The 27,416-nt window shown below is 36.3% G+C and overlaps 1 protein-coding gene across 8 annotated transcripts in view; it reads right to left on the bottom strand.

Annotated features, from left to right (window-relative positions):
• Nucleotides 1-9,274: 9,274 nt before the first annotated feature.
• Nucleotides 9,275-27,416, bottom strand: part of LOC149927037 (bromodomain adjacent to zinc finger domain protein 2B-like) — a 153,074-nt gene continuing 134,932 nt past the window's right edge. The window contains exons 1-34 of one of the 8 annotated variants that reach the window (XM_090159570.1): nucleotides 27,220-27,411; nucleotides 21,550-21,613; nucleotides 21,381-21,486; nucleotides 21,168-21,242; nucleotides 20,801-20,921; nucleotides 20,419-20,728; nucleotides 20,084-20,356; nucleotides 19,457-19,996; nucleotides 18,924-19,383; nucleotides 18,733-18,861; nucleotides 18,484-18,662; nucleotides 18,312-18,419; nucleotides 17,997-18,243; nucleotides 17,778-17,861; nucleotides 17,494-17,609; nucleotides 17,345-17,389; nucleotides 17,128-17,259; nucleotides 16,914-17,054; nucleotides 16,739-16,850; nucleotides 16,523-16,665; nucleotides 16,352-16,456; nucleotides 16,100-16,284; nucleotides 15,721-16,039; nucleotides 13,845-15,660; nucleotides 13,595-13,773; nucleotides 13,038-13,283; nucleotides 12,748-12,974; nucleotides 12,349-12,676; nucleotides 12,175-12,287; nucleotides 12,065-12,107; nucleotides 11,771-12,003; nucleotides 11,562-11,705; nucleotides 10,945-11,102; nucleotides 9,275-10,831 (exon numbers count right to left, since the gene is read on the bottom strand). In XM_090159570.1, the coding sequence (XP_090015696.1) occupies nucleotides 10,952-11,102; nucleotides 11,562-11,705; nucleotides 11,771-12,003; nucleotides 12,065-12,107; nucleotides 12,175-12,287; nucleotides 12,349-12,676; nucleotides 12,748-12,974; nucleotides 13,038-13,283; nucleotides 13,595-13,773; nucleotides 13,845-15,660; nucleotides 15,721-16,039; nucleotides 16,100-16,284; nucleotides 16,352-16,456; nucleotides 16,523-16,665; nucleotides 16,739-16,850; nucleotides 16,914-17,054; nucleotides 17,128-17,259; nucleotides 17,345-17,389; nucleotides 17,494-17,609; nucleotides 17,778-17,861; nucleotides 17,997-18,243; nucleotides 18,312-18,419; nucleotides 18,484-18,662; nucleotides 18,733-18,861; nucleotides 18,924-19,383; nucleotides 19,457-19,996; nucleotides 20,084-20,356; nucleotides 20,419-20,728; nucleotides 20,801-20,921; nucleotides 21,168-21,242; nucleotides 21,381-21,453 (7,377 nt within the window). In that variant the 5' untranslated portion in view covers nucleotides 21,454-21,486; nucleotides 21,550-21,613; nucleotides 27,220-27,411 and the 3' untranslated portion in view covers nucleotides 9,275-10,831; nucleotides 10,945-10,951. Of the gene's footprint in view, nucleotides 11,103-11,561; nucleotides 11,706-11,770; nucleotides 12,004-12,064; nucleotides 12,108-12,174; nucleotides 12,288-12,348; nucleotides 12,677-12,747; nucleotides 12,975-13,037; nucleotides 13,284-13,594; nucleotides 13,774-13,844; nucleotides 15,661-15,720; nucleotides 16,040-16,099; nucleotides 16,285-16,351; nucleotides 16,457-16,522; nucleotides 16,666-16,738; nucleotides 16,851-16,913; nucleotides 17,055-17,127; nucleotides 17,260-17,344; nucleotides 17,390-17,493; nucleotides 17,610-17,777; nucleotides 17,862-17,996; nucleotides 18,244-18,311; nucleotides 18,420-18,483; nucleotides 18,663-18,732; nucleotides 18,862-18,923; nucleotides 19,384-19,456; nucleotides 19,997-20,083; nucleotides 20,357-20,418; nucleotides 20,729-20,800; nucleotides 20,922-21,167; nucleotides 21,243-21,380; nucleotides 21,487-21,549; nucleotides 21,614-27,219; nucleotides 27,412-27,416 lie in introns of those variants that run through there. The other 7 variants (XM_090159575.1, XM_090159571.1, XM_090159568.1 and 4 more) reach the window with 7 other exon arrangements.

Raw genomic sequence — 27,416 nt, 5'->3', positions numbered from 1 at the left:
ATTGGCAAATTTATACTACTTTTCAGTAGAACGGCTTTTGAAGTGGAATTGACACAGAGTAACTGATTTAGTACATGGGTTGCTTTAATCAATGTAAAACACAATAAACTATAAAATAACTTCGCAATTTTCCTTTGATTTGCTCAGGGCCGGACTTAGAGATCCTGGGCCCATAGGCAGATAAGGAGTCGGGGCCCCATTTTCCAGCGCTGCATTTACTCTTATCCCTGGAACTAGGCTGTGCCTGAGTTTCCCTGATTCAGCGTAGAAGTCTGGGCTCTAACGTTATATTAATAAATAAAAGCTCTTAACAATCGTCGACTAAATATACGATAATTATGCAACATTGCGATTTAAGGCTGCGTCCGTAAACTGCCAGGCAGAAAGTTTGGTAATTTTAAAACCAAATCTTCTAGCTAGGAATTTCTCCAATATAAATTACGATTGATATTATAGATTTATGCCTTCGAATACAGTAATTACGGTCACTGGAGGGCCCCTAAGCCACGGCCTAGGTTGGCCTAGGCGGAAATACGGCACTGGATTTACTAAATTAACTTAAAGAAAAAAAATAGTACGGAGTGAAATACATCATATTATAAGTAACATAAAACGTATAAGTATGACACCAACTATTCTCACAACGCAAAGTTCTTTAATGATAGTCTGTTTCACCAATGACCATATAAATCATTATGCGACTAATGAATGACGAAGCAATTGACAATTGAATTTACGATTATATTAGTTAGTTATTTTAAAATTTCAGACGTCAGCGCGATTTTTCTCTATTTATAGAAATAAAACTAATTTAGGAGTAATTTCGCCAACAATAAATAAAATTCCTTACAAAATGGTCCTATTACTATTTATCCATGGCCAAGAATTTAAGAGGACTCACTTTTCCCGATATTTTGACACGGTAGGAGTGGCCTAAATCGGAAGGCTTACTGAGGTACATCAGCCGCTTTGAAGCGCCTCAAGAATTCTGTTCAACTATCACTGCGAGTTGGGGCTTAGGAGACAGTAAAGTTAGGTTAGGCTTAGTTCATAAAATGTTTTCAGTTTAGAAATTAAATGAATTCCAGTTAATTTAATTAAAAAACCTCAGCCATACGCGGCTTACTGCCTATTTTTACTTAAACAATAGTTGATTACCATTACTTAAACTTTTAAAGGCCCAATTTCAAAAATAAAAGGTCAAAAACTTACTAAGCCTAATTATTTAACCGACAACAACGGCGCCATTTTGTCAAAATTGAACGTGAACGCTCCAGCTTCTCAGCGAAACTACGCCGGAAATCGACTTCAGCCAGTGGCGCCGGTACAGGTAGGCTGGCATAGGCTGTAGCCTATGTTGAGATTTTGGGGGGCCTCATAATCTTCATAAAGGGGCCTCACAATATTCAAAGCGGGGGCCACAAATATCCAAAAAGGATGTAAAACTATAATAAAAGGACTTAAAATATAATAAAAGGACGTAAAAATATAATAAAAGGACGTAAAAGTATCCAAAAAGGAAGTATAAATATTCAAAAAGGAAGTAATAATATTCAAAAAAGAAGTAAAAATATTCAAAAAAGAAGTAATAATATCCAAAAAGGACGTAAAATATAGTTAGCGGCGCCATCTAGCTCGAAAAATACAGTTTGTCTAAAAATTATTTGAAATTAACGTGTTTGCGTTTCGCTACCTTATTTCCAAAACCAGGTAACTCGAAAAATTCATTTTCGATAACATTCATCTTGGTTTTATTAAGTTCATCATGTTCATGTACAAGATGATTGAAAATTTGTTCAAATTTAAATTCAATATTTAAAATATATTTAATACATCGGGGGGATTGTGTGTTCTTAAAAGTCCGTGGTTTAATTATGGACTAGCGTAATCTCAGTTTGAAAAAGATGCGTGACTAAACGTAGCAGCGGTTCCCAATTGGTCAAAAATGTTCTAGCAAACCCAAAGTATATTTTTTCAATCTAAAGCCCTAATTTAACCTATCCTTAGCTAAGCCTGAGCATAAACCTGACCTAAACTTAACCTGGCTTAACCAAACCTAACCTTTCAATAAACATAAACATGACCTAACCTTAAACTAAGACTAAGCCTAAGCCTAATCTAACCATAGCCTAAACCTAAACATAAACCTGACCTAACCTAACCATAACCTAAGCCTAAACCTTTATTAAACGTAACATAACGAAATAAAAGAGAAGGAACAATGAAATTGGGAACCGTTCTATCAAAAATAAATAGACATTTTTGGTTCTATGTTTAGTCGCTTCTCTAAAACGGGTCTAACAATTTTAAGCCTGAAACGACAGGATTAACAATAAAATAAGTTTGGTACAACCAAATGATGGGGACGTTTGACACATTATGTATTAAAACTAAATAAAGCTGCAAAAATTCGGCTCGGTTGCAAGTTTACCGAAGTTTGGGCAAATATTTGACTTACGTTTTGGCACGTACAGTACAAAGGATTTTGAGCGCCCAGGAAACGAATATTGTTTCGAAGGCTGGACCAAATATTCGGAATTATTCGATTCCTGTCAGAACTCCGAAAAAGTTAGCTCCATAGTTACCGTGGTAACCAACTATAGGTAAGAGAACGGCCAACAGCACTTCATCAACGTTGGACAATACAGAGACCAATGGTAGCTGAGTTTCCGGAAGTCACGTGCCGGAAGCGCTTCGTTACAAAACCGTCAATCAGAAATCGAATCTAGGGTACGGAGTTCTGTATCATCTTTGATAGAAGGTATCCAAGAATTCGTTTTTACCTAAATAAACAATTATCCGATTTTATTAACCTGATTTAAAACCTGCACATTCCCATTTTGATAATAATTTTTGTATTTGGTCGAATACATTGATTAAAATTGGTATTTGGTCCAAATAGTTGGTCATTTTCGACAGATAACCTTAAAAAATCTAGGTATTTGATATTCGTCAACTTCCCCAAAAAGTACTAAGTTAACAAACTTATTACTACGCGGACACTATAGTGAGTTGCAGGCTAAGAAACACAAAATATATAGTACAATCGGCGCAAGGATGCCTCAGATTGTTTCCGGTCATTCCACCGCGCGAAATTTGAATTTGGCCATTTTACGGTCAAATTCGAATTTTGCTCTTTTTGTCGTCTTTTAGCGCCATCTAGAGACCGAAATTGGAATCTTTATTTTTTAATTTCTAATTGTGGTGGCGAGCAAATTTAAAAGATAAGGCATTCCTATCATTTTTAAATTTAAAATAGTATGTATAATTATTTAATTTTGTAAATTTATTTCTACGTCTTACCAGTTAAATCGGCAGTTTCTTTTAAAATAGTTACCACGCTTTCTTGGGGGTAACGTTGTCTTAATGAGCTATAGACGTTTAAAATTATATTTTTATCTTTACCTGTTAACAATAAACCTTTATCATGCTTTTTATAGAAACCTCTTGGGCTATTTAAAATATTTGGAGCTTCAATTATCGAACCTTCTTTAGCTGCATTCAGTAATGAAACTCATGACAACATGAAATTAAAAAATAGATTCCTATTTCGGTTCCTAGATGGCGCGAAAAAACGATGAAACTCACGAAATTTGAAATTGACCGTAAAGTGGTCAAATTTAAATTACGCGCGGTCGACTGGCCGGAAATGGTCTGAGGTATCCTTGCGCCGACTGTACTATATATTTTGTCTTTCTTAGCCTGCAACTGACTATAGTGGAAATTAAGCTTAAAACATCCGAGCGATAATTTTAGTCACGTCAACGATTGTTAAATTATAATATTGTATCAACAACGCAACAAAACCCACAGCTTTGAAAAAGTAGGCCAATGAAAATACTGAAATTTCGACGTTAAAAAATATATTAAGGGTTGTTTGACGTCATCATATCCTTTCGACAGAATGGCTTTTGCGTATCAAAAAAAAAGGTAGCTTTCATTAAAATCGAGAAGGGTCTGTTATTTCTCAATAACATTAGTTCAAACCGTAACAGGCATTTTCCCTTTTTAGTTTCGCGTCGAAATATGTATTTCCAGTGAAGCTATTTCTATAGCTGAAATGTTGTCGTTGTTATTAACAGCGTGCAGTGAACACTTGAGGTTTTTGGTAACACGGAACAGTTTTACAGATACTTTACTGTTCTGTAATGTAAACAGCCTTGGTTTATCCGCGACTCGCGTATAATAATAATAATAATAATCAGCTAGGCTAATACCCTTGGCACCACCTTAGGCCTAAGTCATCAAGCGACTTTTCAAGCCATTAATTCAGGTGGCCGGGTTACAATGCGTAGGAGGGAAATAAGCCACGTTTACAGTAAACACTTTCGAAACGTTTCAGAACGGTTTAGAAATATTAAATTAAACATTTTCGGTGTCAACTGTATTAATAGGTATATGATAAATACATTTGACACCAAAATTTTACATTTTGATTTTTCTAGTGTGAACGTGGCTTAAGACATCTAACCAGTTTTTTTACGGAAGATGCAAACCATTTTAAAGGGAATAGAACCTCCAACGCGTTCTTTATGGAAGACCCCATCAATCAGATGCTTAGCTACAAATATTTTAATTTCACAATTTTTATATAAATCTTTTGGATTACACAAAATTAAGCGATAATATAAATAATAAATACATTAATTTATATTTACATATTTTGTAGTAGAAGTAATTTTCTTCTCAAGAATTGTTTCGTGGAACCAGAGTCTAAAACTACGTTCACTAAGAAAGTTTGGCAGAAATTTTGGTTATATTTCCTTTAAAAACAGACAATAGAACGGTATATTTCAGTACGGTTATGTTGACATCTGATCTGGCAGCTAAAACTATTGTTTAAATTAGTTATTCTATTAAAATTGGACATTTAACATATTTATTTAGGGATTTTTAATATAAATGATGAATAATATACAATTGCGTTTCCCTATATGTGAGCAGTTCAATGCAATGTTTAGTGAAATTCTTCATTACTTTTGAATGGTGGTTTGATATTCATCAACGTTTTTGCTTCGACGTTCAGCGAAATCAAAATTCCTATGACCTTTGAAATTACGACTTTGATAAATGATGCATCAAAATTAAATTCTAAATTAAAAATTGCTTTCGATCGGAATATTAATTAAATGGGAAATGTAAATGGGACATCAATAAATAGAAAATGAAAAACCATCGCAGTTCTAATATTAATTTAGGTTATCTGGCCTACTAAAATTGGGAATTTTATATCTACGAATTATTTATGTTGATAAATGTCAATGATACATCAATAGATAGGTAATTAAAAAAATATCGCCTTAAATTATTTGGGCAAGAGCAGTTAGCTAAGGCCTGCTTTTTATTTTGGTAATTGGCGACATAGCTAAACAAGGTAGAACTAAACAACGTAGGGTGGCGGACTGGTTAGCACTTTCGCCTCGTAGCAAGAGGAGCCGGGTTCGATCCCAGCTTGTGGCACTGGGTGAAAACTCGGAACAACTCCTTCTGCGTTGAGTTTGCAAGTTCTTTCCCCACTGGTTTAAGGGGTTTCCCCCGAGCTCTTCGGTTTCCCCTTACATAAAAACTTGTCGAGGTTAACGGTAATAGTTAGTGTAGGGAGCTGTTGGCTCGCGTGGCATGCAGGGCTTGCTACCACCCTCCTACGCATTGTAACCCGGCCACCTGAATTAAAGGCTTCAAAAGTCGCTTGATGACTTAGGCCTTGGGTATTAGCCTAGCTGATTATTATTATTATTAAACATTAAAACACATTCGATGTGAAACTTATATAACTTCTGGGCCAACTTATTCTTTGATGAAACCCGGTCCGAGATACTTCGGAATTTGCTTAACGAAAACCTGTTAATGCAATTATTCGCTCCTAGGATCCCCATTGTTTTCTTCCCCTTCATAACGCGCGTCTCGACTATAATTGCTACGAAAAGTTACTATTATTATCAAGTCGATGTTTCGAGAGGGTAGAGTCTAGGGCTTAAAGTATTGATTCACCATTCGTCCCTGTATAATTTAGTTCCCGCGGGGGAAGCTTTGAGACATTCAAGATTACCAAATACTTCGCAAACAAATTAATATGCAAATTGACTGATTTCAAAATTACATTAAAATAAGTTTTAATTTGAAAAAAAACGGTTTAACTTAAACCTTGTCCATTTACTGTAATATTTTGACCGTTGGTGTCTTTCCATTGTTCAAATTTACATGACAGATCCTTTACATTGTGAGGTATAGCAGGCTTAATTACCCGTTTTAATACCCTAACATGGCGGCGTATTTTCACTCCATCAATTTCGGACGGAATGCGAACAATCTTTCCATAAATAACTCAATATTGCTAACGACCAACGAGGCAACAATTACTAGTAGCAGTGGTACAATAAAAAATACCGCATTTCAGTAGACAAGCAAACCGCTTTACACAGTTAGAAACGAGTTGACCGGCTGTACGTGCCAGTCGGTCATCTTGGGAAATGGCCGCCATTTTGTAATCGCGATTACTCCTATAGCCTGGATGGAGTATCGACTCCAGCGGTCAATAGCTTAGTGGGCCTTCATCAAGGCTGTCCTCTATCTCCCATCCTTTTCACTGCGTTTTTGGACCCGCTGGCCAGGAAGTTAGATGCCTCTGGTATACGAGCGGTGCTTCCTCCGATGACCTCAGAAAATTACGGCTTCAGCCTGGCCTACCTTTTCTTCGCGGACGATATAGTTTTATTTGCGAACAACCCCAAAGACATGCAGGGATTACTTGATATAGCAAGCTCATTTGCAAGGATGTTGGGCTTACCTTCAGTTCTGTGAAATCAAAATTTATGTCCTTCAAAGGTCCGGCAGGCCAGATCCTTCTGCTCCAGGGTCGCGAAATGGAGGAGGTCACAGAATACACGTATCTGGGCGTTAAAATTGAAAACCCGGATCTCAAACAGCAAACAAGAGAGAGGGCACTCATTGCGAAGGCGCAAAGGTTTCGTTGGGGTGTGTGCACCTCAGCGAGGGAGTCCTATAACCCATATGCAATTGGTCGTATCATCTAGAAAACTGTGGCTGTCCCAGCCTTGACTTTTGCCAACGAGGTAGTCTGTTATTCACCCAAAACTCTAGAGGTATTGGATAGAGCTCAGCGGGATGTTGGTAAAACACTCCTAAATGCGGGTCCAATGGCTGCGATCCAAGGCGAAATGGGGTGGAGCCTGTTTCGTGATAGGGAAGCTAAGAGTAAATTGAAGTATTTGGGAAGACTTAAATTTATCCCTGAGAGAAGGCTTGTAAAGAAAATGTTACTCTATATACGGAAAAACGCGATTCACACGGAGTGGACAAAAGCTGTGGAGCGTCTGGATCGTTCGCATGGGGCTGGTACAGACCGAGGAACGGCTGAAACGTATATACAGTGGATCAACATAGTGGAGAACGAGGTAAAAAATGCGTCTGAATGTGCTTGGAAGGCTAGAGTACTGAGCAAAGACAGCCTAGGACAATACTCGGCTAAGGAAAAACCAGCTCCGGAGATGTTTTATGACGGAACAAAGAGCAGCAGTCTGCTGTTCCAGGCCCGATCTGGGTCACTGTTGACAGCGGCGCGTCAGAGTCAGCTGACAGACTGCTCACCTGAATGCCCTTTGTGCGGGTGGTATTATGAAGATATTGAACATGTTTTGGTGGAGTGTCCTGCTGTGGGTACGAGTACCACGAGTAATGAATGGAGGGCTGAATGGTTTGGCTCGTCTCTCAAAGATATGGTTGGCTTTGGGCGCTCTGATTGGAACCCTGTAGGAGTGAAATGTATCTTGTTGGAATGGCACAAAGCCAGGGAGCAATGGCGCCACGATAAGTTGCACTGACCCTTTTTACGTTTCTTGATTTTTGTCAGAGGATGCTAGGGGTGATAGGAATGAAGTTATAAAGGACATTGGTCAACTTGAAGTAAGGGTGGCTGAGATGTGTGAAGGAAAAGAAGTTGAGCCACCTAATAAGACTTTTCATACGACTTATATTTTTGTGCGTTTTTTTTATTGTTTTGCGTTTGTAGTGTTTATTGTATAAGGACTTAATAATTTAAATGTTATAATTTTCGTAACTTTAAAACGCTAAAATTGTAGGCTGAGCTCCGGCCCTGTGTCGGAGCCGCCCTGTTATAAATGGGTGTGTAACTACGGCAACTAATAAACCTGTATATCTCTCAAAACGTACTAAATACGAATAAAAATAAACCTAAACGTATTTTCGTATTACAAATGCACCGCTTAGCACAACACGGAATTTAGCCCGTTAGGATTAATGTTTCACGCGCTTCCAAAGGGCCGTCCACTCTATGCGAGTGGGTTACTCTATGGCGTAGTACCAATGTCGTAATTATAAAATGGTCAAAGGTCATTGGAAAAATAATTCAATACCCCCACGAAAACTACCAAAATGTTAGCTTAAATTTAAAAATATATTATTTAAGGTTTGAATAGTCCACAATGAGAGAGATTTTAGCACTGTCTGAAGCACCACACCAAACTAGCGAGTTGCCCGCCTCTATTTAATAATAACGGCGCGCGACGCATGCTCTATGGCACGTGATAATTCACGGTTCATACAGCTATTCGTTGGCTTGGTTTAATAAAGTCGTAACTTGAAAAATTTACTTTTGAGAAATTCAACTTTAAAGTTTTAGATTGAAGTTACTACTTTTTTAAACCCAGTTGTTCAGATCAATAATATCGTAACTTGAAGTTACTAAGTTAATTTTAAACATTTTTCTGGATTAATAATATCGTAACCAAGATACGACATTTTTTAAATTGTAATATCTCCATAACTATAAATTATATTTCATTTTTTAGCTGAATTAGGGGAAAGATCGTCCGTTTTTACCATAGATTATGGTTTTTACATTAGAAAATGTCCTGAAGTATAATAAAATGAATACTTATCTTCAATAAATATTATATACGTCTGGAAACACTGATGTTATATTATGAAAAAGAAAATTATAATTTCATACTTACAATATTGGTTTTGATTCCACAATAGTTTGAAATAAAATTTTTTTAAATTTTCACATTACTTTTTAATAGAAAAGAAGTTCCTGTCGACCATCACTGGTCTAAGTTGACGCAATATTTTTGGAACACGCAGGGTAATAATAGGTAGGCGAGCCCGCGCTAGAAATCCCGTATAGACACTAAAACTACTCAAACCTAAACGTTTTTAGTCTCCAAGACTGAAATTTGCGTTGAATAATCAAAATTAAAAAAATAACAGAGCTAATGGCTGTTTTTATTGCAAGTAGCAAACCTGTACATTTTAAACCTTTTTTCAACACTGTCCTATGAAATTTGTTTTTAATAAAAATTGTAATAAATAATTTACAGTCTGAAATGAAATCATAACTGTAACTGAATACATTAAATTTGAATTTATAGATGATTAACTGATTAACTAGCTATCTCTTCAAAAATGATTTGAATAGACAATTTTCTTTTAAAAAACTGGCAGGGATATTTTTTCATTACTTTTATGTACGGCGGGCTAGCAAAACAGACTTGCCACAGTTAAAAAGTTTTATTTTTCTAATAAATAGCAAGGGTATTTCAAAACAACCCTTTCAGTTTGGTTTATAATTTTTGTGGCTAATATACCAAGATGGTACGAATTACAAGTATCTACACAGTGCTGTACACCATAGTTACAACGTTTCTTTTCCCCTGAAAAGTGAAAATACACCAGATTACGAGCAGATTGTAATATTCCTCGGGAAGTTTTGAGTGTACATCCCCGCGTGAATTTCATTTTCACCCTTTCGGAATTATTCTTAAAACAAAACCCTTTGTTTAAATATTTTAAGTTATTTCACAACATTACATAGAAATATGCTTACATATTTTACTAAGAGTTTCATAGTTTATTCAAGTACAAAACCTTTTTTAAGTCATTTTTTGGTCCACTAAAAACTAATAGGTTTAAAAATAACAAAAACACCAACTAACATTTAAATAAGTATTTCTTACAATTAAATTAAACCTCGCTGTGAAATAAAGAGTATTAAAAAAATAGGGCAGGGAATTTTTGTACTGAGGTACGCAAACCACATGTGTACATTTAAAAATAACGCAATTGTTCTCTTAAGTTACAAAAACCATAATGATCGCCGCGTTTTGCGTAAAATATTAGTGTCACCTTGATTATCACTACATTCACCCAATTAATTTCAAAGTTGGGGTGAATGACATATAAACCCAGGAATTATAAATCACCCTAAAGTTTAATTTAGTAATACATTCATTTACAATATAAAGAAAGATCATTAAAAACATCACGGTGGTATTTAGTAAATGAAAAAATGGGGGTTCAAATATTTTGGTTGAGCACGACATACCAACTTTTGTATTCAGTTTTGGTTTTAAAAATTCACATTTCCATTTTCAGTTTTATATTTTGGTAAATTTTTCTGTCGGAGGAGTCAAGTTCGCAAAACAAATTATCGACCATTACATGGTCCATTATGGTTGATTGTGTAAATGCACAAATAAAAGTTGTGAGGGCGGCTAATCATTAAATTAAAAACCTACTTCTTACTATTTAAAAAAAGGCTGAAACCCACAGCTGAAAACAACACAAAATGTAGCTGGTCACTCACGTTCACTCTACTTCCTGCCAATAAATACAATTTAGAAAAGGGGTCATTTTGTCTTCAAAAGCTTTTTAGCATTCAACATCTGTTCCAAAGCCAGGCACTTGTTAGGCTATATTGTTTTTAGCCATTTTTTTATCAGATTTTTGAGAGGGGAAGGGTCAAATAAAACTGTCTTTGCGAATACTGTTTTTTCCACACGCAACACTACTTCTAAAAATGAAAAGGTTTCACCCAAGGACTAATTCAATCGGTTTCTTTCACTCGTATTAACTATCGACGGATTCTAACTCGACATTTTTAGAAAACTAAAAAATGAGGCTTACCCTCTCTTTAAGAGCTGCACAATTCTGCCCACCGACACTCGAAGAATGCCCGCATATTATGACCCGCAATTCCAACTGGGGAATCATCTTCGTTAAATGTCTCGCAATTGTCAAAAATCAAGCGAGCATCAGCTACAAATTCTTCCCTAACTTTGTAACTGAAAATTAAAGCAATGAGGTTATAAAAGTGTAATAGATACAGCCATTAGCTTATAATTACATTTCACATAAGTGTGTCAGTCCCCCATGTAAAGGGTTTACCCAGAGCCATTTACAGACTGACCACTCATTTTAAGTGGATTTCATTCATTAGGTCTTTGCCTCAGGGTCTAAGTGAGCTCAAGCTGGGACTCTGGGAGTTGTTATTATAGAAGTGGCGAGAGATCATTTGGATAACAAAGTTTGGTATTTATCTCATTAGATGCGCTGATCTTTCTGAGCATATAAATTTTCAACACTCCACCCCCAGCTATCAATAATTATTTCAACTGGCACACTTATAAAACCAAATTATACACCTTTTGTAATACCACCCAATAATTTCTTCCCACAGACCCTAATACTGTCAAAGGCACAAATCTAAGCAGAATTAATATAGTTTAAAGAGCCGTACTTACCCCCCTGATTCCAATCTATTCTTTATTGTGCTGAGATCCATGAATTTCTTGATGACCTTACGATAGGTAGGGAACTGTTTAACATTGACTGGCAGCAGGAAAGGCCAAGCATCTTCATGACACTCTAGCTCTTCTATGATTATCCTGAAAATAATTTTCCTTGTATATAAAGCTCAAAGCGCAAAAAGAGTAAGCGATTCAATGTTTACTTGCACGGAGCTAGATCCTTATTGCCCTGAATTTTGGAAATCTTCTCCTTCTTTTCCTTGGAATTGGATGATTTAGAAGAAGTGGAAGCGGACGCGACAGAAGTATTAGCCGTGTTATCTGTGTTATTATTGGAATTTTTCTTCGCAGGCTCTTTGTCATTTGTCGACTCTTTCTTTTCCTTCTCGGCTTTGGATTTGGATTTGCTGTTACTACTAGTCTTCTTATTTGGAGACTAACATTGAAAAAATCCCTCAAGATACGTTCTAAAATGTATTTAAAAAAAAAGTACCAACCTTGTGACTACAATTGGGGCAAGACCATTTTCCTTTAGGTGCTCTAAAAAATAGAATAAAGTATTTGTTTTTAGTAGTAAAACTATTAACTGAATCTTTAAAACTCTTACTTTGTGACTGGAGGCTCTAAGCAACTCATGTGAAACGTTTTTGGACAGCCTTCACATTCTAGCATTTTGTTTCCTTTCTTTCCACACATAATACACACTTTATCACCAGTAGCCTAAATTTGGAAGAAAAAATATTAGAAAAATAGTTTTCTACTTTCATTACTGCAAACTGACTTTATTCAGACATTCGTAACAGTACCAATCTCCATCTGGTATAGTTTCCATTTTTGGCTTAAAACAATAGGTGTGATAGCCCTTATCACAGCCATCACAGAGCAAAAGCATTTCTTCATTATCACCACTGTGGCAAAATTGACAACTGGCCCTCATTATGGATTTATCCCAGGCAATGCAGTTTTCAAGCATATTGATGCACAAAGCCAATTGGGCTGAAGTTACGCAATTTTGTACAGCCCTTCTCCATTTTATTAAGCCAGGAGTTATTTCATCCGAATTATAATTGTGCTGAGACGAAGCTCCGGCACTCAAGTTGAGTTCAGTGCTTGTAAATGCAATATAATTTCAATGCAAAATTTATAAGGAAAGGTTATATTTTGGCAAGCAAACACATACCTTGTGCCTAAAGGTGGACGAATGTATCTCCTTTCAATAACAGATTCCACTTTTAGTAAGCGTGTTTGAGCCACATCGACTGGATTCAATGGAGCATTAGCTTCGTAATTTTCTTCTTCATCCTCAAGATCTACATCCATTTCTTCATCATCATTTTTATCACCAGAGTCAACAGCAGAGGACGCATCTTCATTTTCGGCTGGTTCACTCTCAGCATCAATGGTGTCCTAAATGATATGAAGTGTAAATAATTTGAAAAAACTTAATATAATTACAAGAAAGCAACATACATCTTCCGTGTTTTTAACAGCATTCTTGTCTTTCTCCTCAGTAGTAGTCTCTGCTGCGATATTACGTTCTTTTTTGGTCATTGCGGATTCTTTCGCCGCAGCTTTGGCAGAAAGACTAGAGCCTTTACCCTTTTCTTTGGGAGGTTTTGGCAAGAACGTGCATGCGGCATTGAAGAGATGAGCTTTTTCCGAAGTTAATTTGGGTGGAACTTTCCAACCCTGTTCGGGGTGATTAAGAAGGTCCCTCTGATCAAAGGAATATAAAAAAAAGAGAGAGAAAGAGCGCAGGAGAGAAAAAAGGAGCCCAGGAGGTAAAGTTGGTCCACAGGATTGGCAATGTACCAGGAGGGGTGGAAATGAATGTTCTAATTAATGTTACAACTCATGCAAAAACCAAAAAATATTAAATAATATTTCTAAAGTATATATATATATATATATATTAAATAATAAAACAAATTAAAAGGTTAGCGTAGCACTAGCTTCTTTAAGGTTAAGGAAATATACTATCGCAATAGTTAACATTTACAGCTGTTGTTAGTAGGGCGAAACCATACCTTAATTTGCATACTGGCTCCCGCAATTTTATCTTCCAAATTTTCCACTTGTTCCAAAATAGCAAGATCTACTCTTAGTGCAACTTCTGGAAGCCAATGATCAGGCAAGTCAGGATCCGGAGCACCACCCAGCTTTGTAGATATTTCACGGTCCAACTCGGTCAATTCAAGATCAGTCACTAAAATAAACGTTATTTATACCAAGAAACAGATTTTAACTTTTAATTAAGAAGCAGCAAATAATAAATACCATCCATAGGGTTAGTGTTGCAGACAGATGTTGCGTAACTATAATGCTTTTCGAAGTGTTTGTGTAGAATTTTTTCCCTTATACCTCTGTGATGTAGTGCTTCAAATAGCTCCTTTAATTGGCTATTATCAGTAATGCGCCACCATCCATTCTGTAATTCCAGTGGAATAGGCTTTGCGCTGTCATACTGCATACGTTCAATCATCGCCCTTTTGGGATGATCTAATTGAGTGGTAGCCAAGTCAGCTTCCATTTGAATACTGTTAGGAGTATTACACCCCGAGGGTTTTTCTAAAACTAGGGCATTGCTCTCATCATTAGGTGTTGCTGAGGATAAAGAAGCCATAACAGGCGGTTGATTAGATGGGGTGATAGGGGAATTTCCACCTCCAGATTGGTACAATGGTCCTATACCATGAGCCGCCATGAAAGAGTGCATCAAAATATTGGGAGGAATTCCATTTAGCAAACCAAGTTGTAAATTAGCCAAGGCAGATGCAGTGATCTTATTCGTAACCTCTGGAGGGAAGATTCCCAATGGACCCAAATTTTTCAAAGCTCCTTCATGACCCGACACACTAGCGCATGAACTTTTCGAAGTCTTTGAATGAGAGGAAGAGGATGTTGAGGACTGTATTTTTGGTTTCGCTTCTGACACTGAAACAACGCTAGTTGACGGAGCTATACTAGATGAAACACTAGCACATGCGGCAGTTTCAGTAGGAATTACTGTCTTAGGTTTCTGACCAGGTAAAAGAGTTAACGAGGATTCGTCACAAGGAATCTTGGGTAAAACACTAAACCAGTTTCTCTGTGGAGGTTGTGTATGACCAGGATCAGAGAAATGTTTCATTATTTGTTCGGCGGTAATGAAATCAGGAGGTAGACCCATGAAAGGATTAAAGGCAGCCTCGGAGGTAGCAGCAGCTGCTGCGGCAGCGGCCGCAGCTGCATGAGATGGAGTTGAGGTGGAAGATCCTTTGATTGGAGCGTGAATACCGCCAACGTAGCTGCCATTTATTTCTCTACCATGCATCAGAGGACTGTTCATTAGAAGACTGCCAGTAAGGATGGAAGCAAAGAGAGGGGAATGGAGCAGCCAATTGTTTTTTTCATCAACGGGCATTTGAACTAATTGATTATTCTCTTCTTTTTGTTCAGGTAAGACAATCGCAGCTTCACTCTTAACAGACGCATTTTTGCAAAGCTTTTTATCATTTTCACTATCCGATTCTGTCTTTATAATTTCTTTTTTTGGAACTTGTAATTCTGAAGCGTTTTCAGCTATATTATCGTTCTCTTCACTTGGCTTGACAGGTATCTCTTCCGGCTTGACAGATACGTCACCATCCTCGACCTTTTCAACAGGATTGTCTTTAGACTCCACATTTTTGTTCTTACTCTTGGATTTAGTCTCCGTTTGTTCAATTTTCACAACCTTTTCGTCGCCCTCTTCTTCATTACCTTCATTTTTCTCTTCAGTTTCTTTGGTTTCTGGCTCATCTTTTTCTTCCTTCATTTCATTCTCTTTTTCTGTAAATTTTTTCTCCCTCTCTTCTTCCATTTTCAGTCTAGCCTCAGCCTCTTCCTTTTCTTTCTCTATCTTTAGCCTTTCTTCCTCTTCCTTCCTCAACTCCATCGTTTCCAGAGAAAATGATTCAGTTTTCAATATTTCGGAGGATTCCAAACTTTCCACAAAAATTCCTCCAGCTTTGGGTAAGATCCAATAACGCCTGCGGTACCTGTCTTGACCCAAAGTTGTTGCCCTTAACGTATTGTTTGTTTTTTGAAGTTTGTTTTGGAACTGATTTTGAAGCTGTAAATTATAATGTTTTAGAAAATGTGTCATCTTTCGTTATAAATAGGTAGTTAATACCTTTTGTAATTTGTCAACCTTCTTATCGAGATCTTCGTTGGAAAGTTCCGGTTCATCATCTTCAGCTTCTGATGGTTGTCCAGTTTCTTGAGTTTCATCACTCTCGTTCCCGCTATCAATCACCAACTCATCCAGGTCATCATCATCTTCAACCTCTTTGGGTAAAATCAACCCTTTCTTGGTATTTTTGGTCTTTCCACTGGGTGTGCTTTTGCCATCAGTCTCTTCATTATTTCCTTCTTCATTATTGGCTGCCTCCTTAGCCGCATTCTCCGCCATTTGGGCCAGAGTTTTTCGACGTAACTGGACTCCTCTTAGCCTAGTAAAAAAATTAATTTAAATATAAGAGATTTCACGAAAACCAATTAATAAAACTTACCTTCTTAACTGCCCTTCGACAACCCATTTCTCTCTTTTCAAGTTATTTACAGCATCAATACTGGTATCAACTTGTCTAACAACCGTTTTACTACAGAGAAGTTCGTGACAAAGAAAAGCCAAAACTGCAGCTTTTTTGGTTGGATTCAAAGAAAGGAAGGGTTTTTCTCCTAGCCAGTGTGCAAGCTAGGGCAAATTCACAATTTAATTAAAAACTCGAACCAAATTTTACATTAACAATTTTTATTCTCACATCACTATGCCGATCAACAGCATTCACATAAAGCCTTAGAACCTCAGACACATTGCTATTTGTAATATCAACCTCTCTTAGAGTTTGACCCAATACTGTTAAAGCCTAAATCACAGAAGTTAAAATAATTTAAAATGGCACCAATGTAAAGCAAAGAAGATAATAACTTACACTTCGTGGATGAGGAACACCTGGATCGTCTATAGCGCAGACAAGTAAGTGATGAACGACAGAAAGAAGCTCCTCCTCATTCTTTTCATCGTGATTGAGCAAAGCTAGCTGAAATGTACTTAAAGTTGGCAGGTTTTCCATGTCTAATAAGTGTATTAAATATGTCATTAAAAACCATACGAAAAATAAAACTTGAAGAATAAAATTTCAACAAACCAAAGCCGAGTGTCTCTCCAAAATTATGCAAAAATTCAAAAACCATGAGCAAATCTCCAAAAGCTTTACTACATATTTTCAAACCCGGTATTCGATTCAGAGTTGGAAGAGGCTGAAATTTATGAAATTTTGAGCTGATGTCATTAAACGATCAATGGTGAGCTATATAAAATACCGTAGTATCTTTCAGCATCATATCATCAACCGGCTTTTTAATCTCCCTGATTAACTGCATCTCTAGCCGTCTTTGTTCCATTCTTTTCAGCCTCTGAGTTTCTTTTTCCTGAATAATCTCCTTGTTCTTTTTATCCCGCTCCTTAAAAAGGATTGCGACATTAACTCATATTTCACAAAATGAAAGAGAGTGAGTTACGAATATAAGACTTTACTTCAATTTTTTTCCTGGTTTCCAAAGCTCTGACTAACATCATATGCTGTCTCCGCCTCTCTCTTTCCAGGTCCACCATCAATAACATTTCTCTTCTTTTTTGTAATTCCTGAGGAATAAAAAACATACTTAACTAAAAAAAGTTAAAGAATATGTATAATAACATTAAGTATCCAATCATGATAGTTTAAAAAATAGGACAAGCTCAAATTGCACACCTGTTCCCTGAGTATAGCAGCTTGTTGACGTTTCATTTCCCTTTCCTGATAGCATTGTTTAATTTAAAATTTTTACCATTTAAAAAGCGTGAACTTGGAGCCAAATTGTCTACACCAAACTAAAGACTAAATAAAGTATAGATATTCACCTCTAACAGCTGTTGATTTCTAATTTCCTTTTCAATTCGTTGTTGTTCCATTTTGTCCATTTTCTCTTGTTGTTTTACTAATTTCTGTTGCTCCTTTTGCCGTCTGATATCTTCAACTGTGAATGACACATTCAGATTGTTAAGGCAAAAGTAGTCTTAAATTGAGATGATAATATGAAAAGAAAATTATGGTAAATATTCACAATAATTTTTACAAAAAAGAAACTTAACTGATTAGGCCTAGGAAGAAAGTTTTAAACAAATTTTAGGTCGATTAAAAGTACCTTTTCTTCGTTTAGATTCTTTGACTGCATTATTCTGTTCGGTTCGTCTTAAAGCTCTCAATTTTTGATTTTGTCGTGCAATTGCTATCATAATCACAACATTCAACAGCAAACAATAACCAAAAATAAAAGAGAAGAACATGCAAAAAAGATTCTTAAAATAAAAATACATCGCAACAAAAAGATTTATATACCGATTCAATGTGAAATAAAAACTACCTTGTTGTTCTATCCGCCTTTGTAGCTGAATTTCTTCCCACTTTCTCTGCTTTTCTTCAGCTTCCAAATCTTTCTTAGCAGAACTTTGCAGCTGAGGAGGTAGACCGTGAGCTGATGGAATGGTACTGATTGTTACTCCGGGCAATTTGCTAATGGCTGCGACCGCCTGGGCATTTTGAAGGCGTTTCCGCGCTTTAAGTTCCTCAATACGCGCTGCTACCTCTTGCTCACTGAGCATTAGGTTGCTCTAAAAAAAGAAAAATCATGAGTAAATGCTGCGGTTTACTTCCCAGAAAGAAACTATCTCTGCCATACTTCTGGTCCACTACCAGGAAGTCTTTCATTATATTCCCCTACAATCACTTTTGGACTAAAGCTGAAATTTTCTCGAGAAATATCATTTATGCCATTCTTTTGGAGATACTACAGCAACATCAAAATAACAATTAAATCCAAAAATATAATGTTTATTTACACAGTCTCGTACTTTAATAACTTCAGGGTAGCTGCGTAGCTTTTTCCCGCATGGAGAGTAATAGCAAACTTCACCCTTGACCCCAGACCGACTTATACATCGGATTCTGGTTTGCCTTCGCCAACTGTATTCAAGTGGAATCCGAATTTCCTTATCATCTGGCAGGATTTTCTTTTTCTTTGACCTGGGTTCTATTCATTTAAAAGGGAAATCAATATAGGCTATATCTAGAAAAATTGAAAGGAGATAAAAAAGCAGTACCTGATCTATCACTTCTATGCCTTTTAACACCGACCTGCGTACCACTTGCGTTACTTGATTTCTCCGTGTTTACAGAACTGTTACTTTCACTACCTGAATCCATGGATGATTCGGAATCACTACTTGTGTCTGAAAATCAAAATCGTTATAACATAATCGCGGTACGGTAAAAAATCAATATAAAAGCTTACAACTATCAGCCATCTTGTCATCGTCTAGTTTTCGGCTGCTTTCATTAGAATGATTAACGCTGGATAAATGTTTGTCAATAACCCTGCTATTCGGAGTCGTAACCAAAGGTGAGCTAATGGTACTAGGTTTTTCCCCAGTTCTGTCACTATTATAACTTAACGAACTGGAGTTTTTGGTAGAGTTGACGTCCTTGTAATCCACAATTCGGCTGGGCGTCACTTTACAGCGTCTTTTTCGCGACGCACCACTGTTATTGTTCGCAGAAGAACCCGCACTGCCGACTCTATTAGACACATCGGGTATTTTTAAGCCTTCAATAGTACTGAATGGAGAGGGTAGAATTAATTGGTGGTGATGAGTTCCTCGAGAACCCAGGGAGGAGAGATTAGCAATGTCAATAGGGGTTAAGTTGAACGAATCTCCACGTGAGGAATGAATGTTGTGAGAATTTGAATATACCTGCAATTATATAAAAATCAGTTATAGTTGAAATGCAACTTTAGGCGTCAAAGTAAAATTCAACGTTACTCACATCATTAGCTACTCTTCTGTTAGGAGTAGAGTGATCCAAGTGATTTGTTATTGTGGCAGAGGGCAAAGGTTTTGGCTTTCTGCCCCTCCTTTTTTGTTGCACCGGGTTTATTCCTGATAGATTTAAGTGAGTGGAATTGGCTAGTCCAGCAGCGCTAGCAAAGGGCAGCAAAGGCGTACTACTAACTGCCGATCCACTATCGTACATTGTGAGGGACAATGGTTGAGAATCATTGTTAGGGGGTGATGGTTCTGGCTTCTTCACGCACAAGTCCAGGGGCATGGAAGAATCTAATGTCTCTTGTTGCATTGTGGCAGCTTTTTTTGTTGACTGAGGCGGTGCCAAATAAGAGGACGAAACGGAGGATGAGGGTGTGACGGATAGAACTGTATGAGCTAGACTAGGATGCGAATTCACAGCTCCCAAATCAACAGTAATACTTTTATTGTTATCATTACTCGAAATTCCTTTGCTAATGTTCTGGTTTTCAAGTAGACTCCCAGTAGTTTTTGGCAGTGTCATGGACTGTTCTGTTTTACTCTGAAAAATAATAAAAACACAATCACAGAGATTTAGAAAAGTTTTTGCAATAAAATATTTAAAAAAACACTAAGTGACTTTGATTACTTGTTTAGCAGTAGCAGCTTCTTGATTGGCATGCTTTAATTTTCTCACTTCTTTCCGTAACTCTTTCCTCTTCTCTTTCAATTGGGCAATCTGTAGCTGCCTATTTGCTTCTTCCGCCTCTTCCTTCTTTTTCTTTAACGCTCCTTGCTCTCCTTCGCTCTCTCCAGAACTAGTTTCACTTGTAGCTGTGCAACTACTACTCTCACTACTACTGCTATCGTCTCCACTGTCTCCTGTACTTGAACTGGATGAAACTCCAGCGGGTTTCAAATTCTGAGAAAACACTCAAAAAATGGTCAAAAGCACAGAATCACACTATTTTCGGATGTTTTTACTTTATGTCCTTTCTTTTTCTTTAATTTTGACCCATTATTATGAATGGAACGTTTCTTAGATTTATCTATTTCGGAGTTCTTGTGATTAGATGGACTGGACAACGAAAGATTACCCGTTTCATTTTCTAATAGAATATTGGGTTGAGACCTCTTAGAGGCTATTGGTTCTGGCTTGGGAAGTCCAGACTCTGATTTTCTTTTGGCACTACCACCAGAAACGGAGCTAGGCTTGCATAGGGTATCCGCAGTGACACTTTGTGTCTCTGAAGAATGATTTCCCACCAAATCACTCGGATTAGATTGGCTATCTCTAAAAGAAAAGAAAAACCATAAGACCATGGAATCTCCAAATACTATAAACACATACATAAGAAGTACTTACAATATTCCAACTGTATTCGAATTTTTGTGGGATTTTGTTTTCAATGCCTTCTGTTCAGTTAAATGAAAGTTGAGGGGTAGAACGGAACCTTTTGCATTATTTGAGGCAGTACCATTTATACCTATAAATAAGAGAAAAATTCAGAACTATTAAAAAAAGGCCTACTAAAAAGTAGGAAAGAAGATAAAATAAACTTCAGTCTATTAATGTAAGAGTTTGTTAATGTAAAAGTAATCGAAGTTTCCTTCATAATAAGAGATAAAAGTGCAGCAACACTTCGTTCTAACTGATAAGCTGTTATAGCTTTGGATACATAAATTCTTGCCACCAAATAGAACCATAGTTACAAAACAGAAAAAAACAATACCTGAGTTTTGTAAATCTTCGGAAGAATCAGTAATAGGCGTTTTAGAATATAAATGACCTAGTGTATCTTCAACAGCTATAAAAGATTGGAATTGGGTAGTTAAAATCACTAAACAGTCTAGAAAAATAAGTTTTAAATTATAATACATGTACATGAATGACAAGTGTGTAAGACATTACTCTATGCTAATTTTTGTTAATAATCTTTATGCACCATTAGTTACACCAGCTCCCTCCAATATGGCTCTGGGTAATCCTCCTTTGCCTGTGGTTTTCTCCTCATTCATGATAAACAGAGTTTACCAGGGCCCACAAACACTCTATATTAAAAACCTCATTTTAAATTTTGTTGTTACAATAAATAACGGTAATAAATAAACTACCTTTGAACGCATTGAAAATGGTTCAGGTTTCCACAACCTTCATTCAAAATAATTCACATTTTGACTATAATGAACAGAGTAATAAGATACAATTATTTTAAAGTTTTTTAGGGCCCATAGCTAGACAGTGATTACATGACAGGGTACAAAAAGACAGGAAGGCTAAGGTAGAATTTATCCAAAACACCCTCTCTCTCTAGAAGAATTGTAGGATATCATTATTTTATGGGGCCCACAAAAGTCATATTTGGAGGCCCTGATCTGAAAGCCATATTTGATTTGTGAACAACTATACTTGAAAAACAGTCCAATCAATCTAGCAAAAACAAAAATAAAATTGACCTAGAAACAATTAAAAAATACTTGATTTTAGGTGGTTTTATAAATTTTTAACATAGTTGTCTCTTGTATTGCTCCCACCATGCTTTGCAAATGGTATTCCAAAGCTAACTTCATTTGTATTACACACACAGGTCCAGGACTGTTCCAATCAATTTCTAAGGATATTTTACAAAGTAAAATACCTTCATACTATTTGTGTCAATAATTAATAAGTATCAAGAATTCCTATTTATAAGAGAAAGTTACTTTCTCCTGCTTTCATGAAGAAATTAAAATTAATCAACACTGTATAAGCATGGATTAAATAACGTTAATTTTAATCCATGGTATAAGTGTAACTGATGAATTTTAATTTTAACTAGAACCATCAAAGTACTGTTACACTTATACATGACAATATGACTAGAACTATCAAAGTGCAAAAATTTTAAATTTCTATTTATGACCTAAGATAATTGAGCTTGTCAATAAGAACCCAATGTCTTGGTATTTGTGTGAATAATAAATTAAGTACTATGTAAAATGTCCCTGGAAATAGAGTAGAACCAGTCTCAAACCTGTATGTTTAATACAAAGTTATTGCTGTTTTTTTGGATTTGAGCAGCCATTTTCCAAGATGGCGGCTAAATCATATACAGGGACAATCCAGCACAAAAAGCCCCAAAAATGATACTTTTTTGGGATTTGTTCTAAGTGGTATCAGGGTCATTTTACTTTAATCAAGTTAGCTAATCTTGAATTGAATGATATCTTACTTAAATTTAATTACTATTTAATATTTTAGTTTGCTCAGATTATCTATGTATGTTAATTTTTTAAGAACCTTTTTTGTCATTTTTTTTCTCCATTGAAATACATTGTATTTAAATCAGTGATTTTTGGAAAAAAAAGCACTGCATTTAAATCAGCCAACCATGGGTAGTATAGTATTTTTATTCAAGCATTTTTGAGTATTGAAGGGCTCTAGTACATAACACATCAAAAATTTCTTCAGCCAGAATAATAATATCTCTATTCTTAGAGTTTAAAGACCAACATTTTTAGATGCTCAGGTTTAAATAGCTATGGCAGAGGAAGTCTACGTGTAATTATTATACTAGCAGTGGCGTAGCCAGGATTTGGTTTCGGGGGGGGGGCACACCATTGAAAAAAAAAGTAAAAAAATAAAAATATTTGTACGTACGACCATACGTTTCGGGGGGGGGCATGTGCAACCTGTGCCCCCCTGGCTACGCCACTGTATACTAGTATTTTGTAAAAGAGAATATCGGATGTCACCCAATTTTAACACCTGTTTAGTCTATGATCATAACACAAATGTCAGATAAGTGAAATTTGACCTACTAGGATACTACAGAATTCCTAAAAATGATTGCTATAAGCAGTACCATAAGTCAATAATATTTTTACATAGGTTTGTCACTTGAGAGAATATTTTACTGAGAGCTAGTAACGTAGTGACGTCATCACAAGAAGAATGTATCCTCCAAGGGAAGCGCTGTCAAAGGCTACGTGTGGCGCGTTAGCAAGCGGATGCAAAACAACGACGAAGCCCGTAATGCAGTCTGTCTTGTGAATAACTCTCAGTAAAACTTTTGCATGTGAAGATTAGGAAGTGTTACACTTAAGTAACGATATTATACACTTATGGCAGTACTTATTGGTCTTTGAACTTTTCTTAACTATGTAAGCCTTGATAAAACCATGGGTTTTTTTACTGAACACCTAATATAATTAATATTCCCTTAAAAACGAATAAATTTATAGAGGTCAGAAATTAAACCTATGTAACACCACCTAAAAAAGGTTTGTTCAGCAAATGCCCAAAAAATCAACGTTAAGAATCAGGGCAATTTGGCAATTTCAATAACATTACCGCCATCTATTGGTTTCAAAAAAATTGCACTGTAAGAGGCTGCGCGTTCTTCAAATTAGACTCGCGCCAAAGTAACATCTTGGCCAATTGCGATAAAATAAAAGCGATTGTCAAAACTATTGAAGTAGGCTGTATTTGTGGTATTTTAAAATAGTATACCTTTAACATTATTGAAACTGGCGAATTCAAACAAGTAAAAATTGGTTATTAAATAATTAACTGTCTCAGGGTTGCCACAAAAGTTTGGGATTCAAATTCCCTGACCATTTTAAGAGATTTTTCCTGACTTTTTAAGGCCATTTGTTTTTATATTTTACTTTTATCAGAAGTTAATAAATTTGAATGGACTTATATTTCAGTAAAAAGGTTATTGCAATGTGGAAACAAATAGCCAAACTTTCAAAGAAATGAATTATAATCACAGGCCTGATGCTCACTTACACAAAACTGTAGAATTTAGTGAGTTTAGTGACTAAAAATTTTAAAAAAGTGACTAAATAGTGACTGAAAATCTACGAAAAATGGTAAAAAGATACTGTTTTATTACACAACCAAAATAGTGACTATATAACCATAGGAGGTTATTTATTTTTTTTTTTTAGAAAAGACGAAGTTAGACTTAGATTTTTTGGAATATATTTTCTTTTGAATGACGTCAGCCGATTACTTTTAATTTTCTTCAACTTTAATAACACCAACAAGCATGGCTTGGGCTAATTCCACTTCTACAAAGTTTTTATCACTAAGACCTTTTTTTCAACCGCTTATTAATTAAAAAAAATTAAAAGCGAACGGAGTTTGATTTTGTTTTATTATTTGTAAAAAAATGGGTTGTAAGACCATTTCTAACGTTCAATGCTAAGGAAATCTAACAATTCGAAATAAGTGATAAATAGTAACTAATTTTGGGAAAAGTGTCTTTTAGTGACAGATTTTAAAAAATGTGATTTTTAGTGAGAAAAGTGACTCAGCATCCTGCCTGTAATCATAGAATTTGTCATAGATCTAGAGTAAAATTACCTTCATAAAGTGTCAAGATAAAATATAATTCCTTGACTTCTCCCTGAATTTTTACAAATTCTTAAAATTACTAGACTTTTTACAAATTCTTAAAAATCCCAGACTTTTAGGTCCATTTTAAAATACCCTGATTTGAATGACGTGTGGCAACCCTGTGTTTATAATTTCCAAAAATGGTTTGTAAGTAATTATAAACTGTTTATACATAGTGATCTCACAATTTCCTTATAAAAAAAGGTATAATAGCCTATGTATAGTAACTATTTAGTATAGTTAGGATAGTAAAGGTCTTGAAGCGTAAAAAGACGACAGGGAAGGAGAGAGCAAATCTTTAATCTGAAAAAAGTTTTGTGGAAGCGGCGGAAGAAGTCCCATCTCTTGGGCCAAAAATGAGGCGGCTCTTTTCATTTCGAAGGAAAGTAGAAAAAGGGCAGCAATCTTTGAAACCTTAGCAACAACTGCTATGGATGGAAAAATGGAAAAGAACCGGCAGCGGCTCTCACTAAAGGATCAATAAACAGATAATGCCAACATGTCGAGGCAGTGGGTCTATCTATACCCGGTGCTTGCCCAAAGCCAAGCGATTCGGCGAGAAACAGAGGTGCTGCTTAATGGGTCCCCCCCAGAAAGAGTGTACGCTAGGACGCGCCGCGGCATCTAAACCTTAAAGCTATATTATAAAGACGCACTCTAATGCATTCCCAGTTCCAATCGGCTACAACTTTTCAAAATGGCAGCCCCACTTCCTTCTCTATCTCTCGCGCACCCCAGTTTCAATAATTATACTCTGTGCCGTTTCAGGTACGGCTTTTTCATATTTGTTTTAAAAGGGCTGGCTATTCGCGTACTCGGCGAGCGTAAAAAGCGGCGACCGTCGCGTCTGCCGACTTTCCCCCTCTTTTTTGGGCACAGACGCTTTCCCAATCAAATTCCCCGTAGGCCTACCTAATATTTCCTACGACTCTCTCTCTCTCTCTAGGCCAGAAATATGGGTACCATTTTTAAAGGATACACGTAACCAAAAGCGGCCCTAAAAATGAAGCCCCGCGATTGAATTTCTATCCCATGATTCCGAGGAATTTTATACGAGTTAGGGGTACCGATATCGCGCCGTATTAAAAGTACATTCGAGTCCGGTAATTTGCTAGACTCGAATATGAATTTGAAACTGGTTTTTCTATCTGAGAAATATACGACATTGTATATAATACATCCTCAATATTTTTTTCGCGTTTGAAGAATGCTTCTTCTAAGCGTCTGTTTTGTTCGTGAAGCTAAAACTAGCCAAAAACTCGTATACTCATTCGACTTGGAATATTATAAACGTTGTTGGGTGGTTTTTAAAAATAACACTTATAATTAGAACGCGAGTAAATACGGAGTGTAAAGGAAAAGGTCAAAATATTTGTGGCAATTTTACTATACCCCTTTAGTAGTGTCGTAAGATTATAATTATAGACTTACGGTAGTTATTTCTTATAGGTAATTGCGGATCTATCACAATCCGCGAGTATTAACTATTATGGTTATGTTAAAGGTACATACGGTGACGTGATATTAACCCCAAATAAATAAAAATAACTTAGTTACTAAAGTAACTACTGTACTTCAATAATAGTACACCTGTTGATTAACGATCCATCTAGTAACATAGTAAAAGGGCTACGATAGTAACTGTAACTGGTTAAATCTAATCTGAAAAGTGTATAAGAATTTATCTGACATGAACGTTAAAAATTAGTTACGTAATATCATAATTATTTGTTGAGCATGAAAATATGACAACGGTAAAAATGAACGAATGACAATTGCCCTATAATTAAACTAAGGAATAGTATCGTTTGTTATGAAGTTTCTGGAGCTTCTCGCAAAAAGCCTGACGTTCTTTAAAAAAGCGAGGTGATTTTTATAATTATTATTGGACTACCCTAGAATAAAATCGACGGGTAAAATGTCAGCTAGGAAAGCCCGCAGCAGCGAACGTAGCTACAATTACCGGGGAAGCTGAGCTAATAGACAACAAGCCCGAACGAAGGAAAACTCATCATGGCCCACACAATCAAAAGGGAGCCCCAAAAGAATAATGAGATTTTGTCAAGACGGCACCCGAAATCCGAGATTGGGAGCTCGGGGATTATTTTAGGCCTACCCGGCGAAAATTCTTTAGAAGGACGCCACTAGTATTTCGATATTACAGAGCGGTCGAGGGAATTAAAGATTTCGGGCGTCGCTGAAACATGTCGAAATCGCTCGATTTCTAGAGATCCAGAAACCACGTACCACTACGTCCGTGTATTAACACAAAACCCTAACGTTAGGGATAGAGGGAAAATCATCAACATAAATAACGCGCTTACAGATCAATCAGATACGATTCGAGATTGATTTTAATTCCCACAAATTAATTAAGATATTAAACGATAGACACTCACCCTTAATGCCGAGTGTCCGGTTGACCATTAAATGTCCGAAAAACGTAAGAAATCTTCCGAGAAATATCACAGCTTAGGGAAAACAAGTCGTCTTTGTCCCAAACTTCCAACACCGGCTATTCGAAAAATGGAGTAATGCTGCAGAGAGAGAGAGAGAGAGAGAAGGGAGCGCATGGGGTTTGTGACGCGTGACGTCA

This window comes from Leiobunum rupestre, chromosome 9 (genome assembly GCF_980474605.1).
Source record: "Leiobunum rupestre chromosome 9, qqLeiRupe1.1.hap1, whole genome shotgun sequence".
NCBI classification, from domain to species: Eukaryota; Metazoa; Arthropoda; class Arachnida; order Opiliones; family Sclerosomatidae; genus Leiobunum; species Leiobunum rupestre.
The sequence above is the reverse complement of the archived record's forward strand: the minus strand, read 5'-3'. Positions and strand labels throughout refer to the sequence as shown.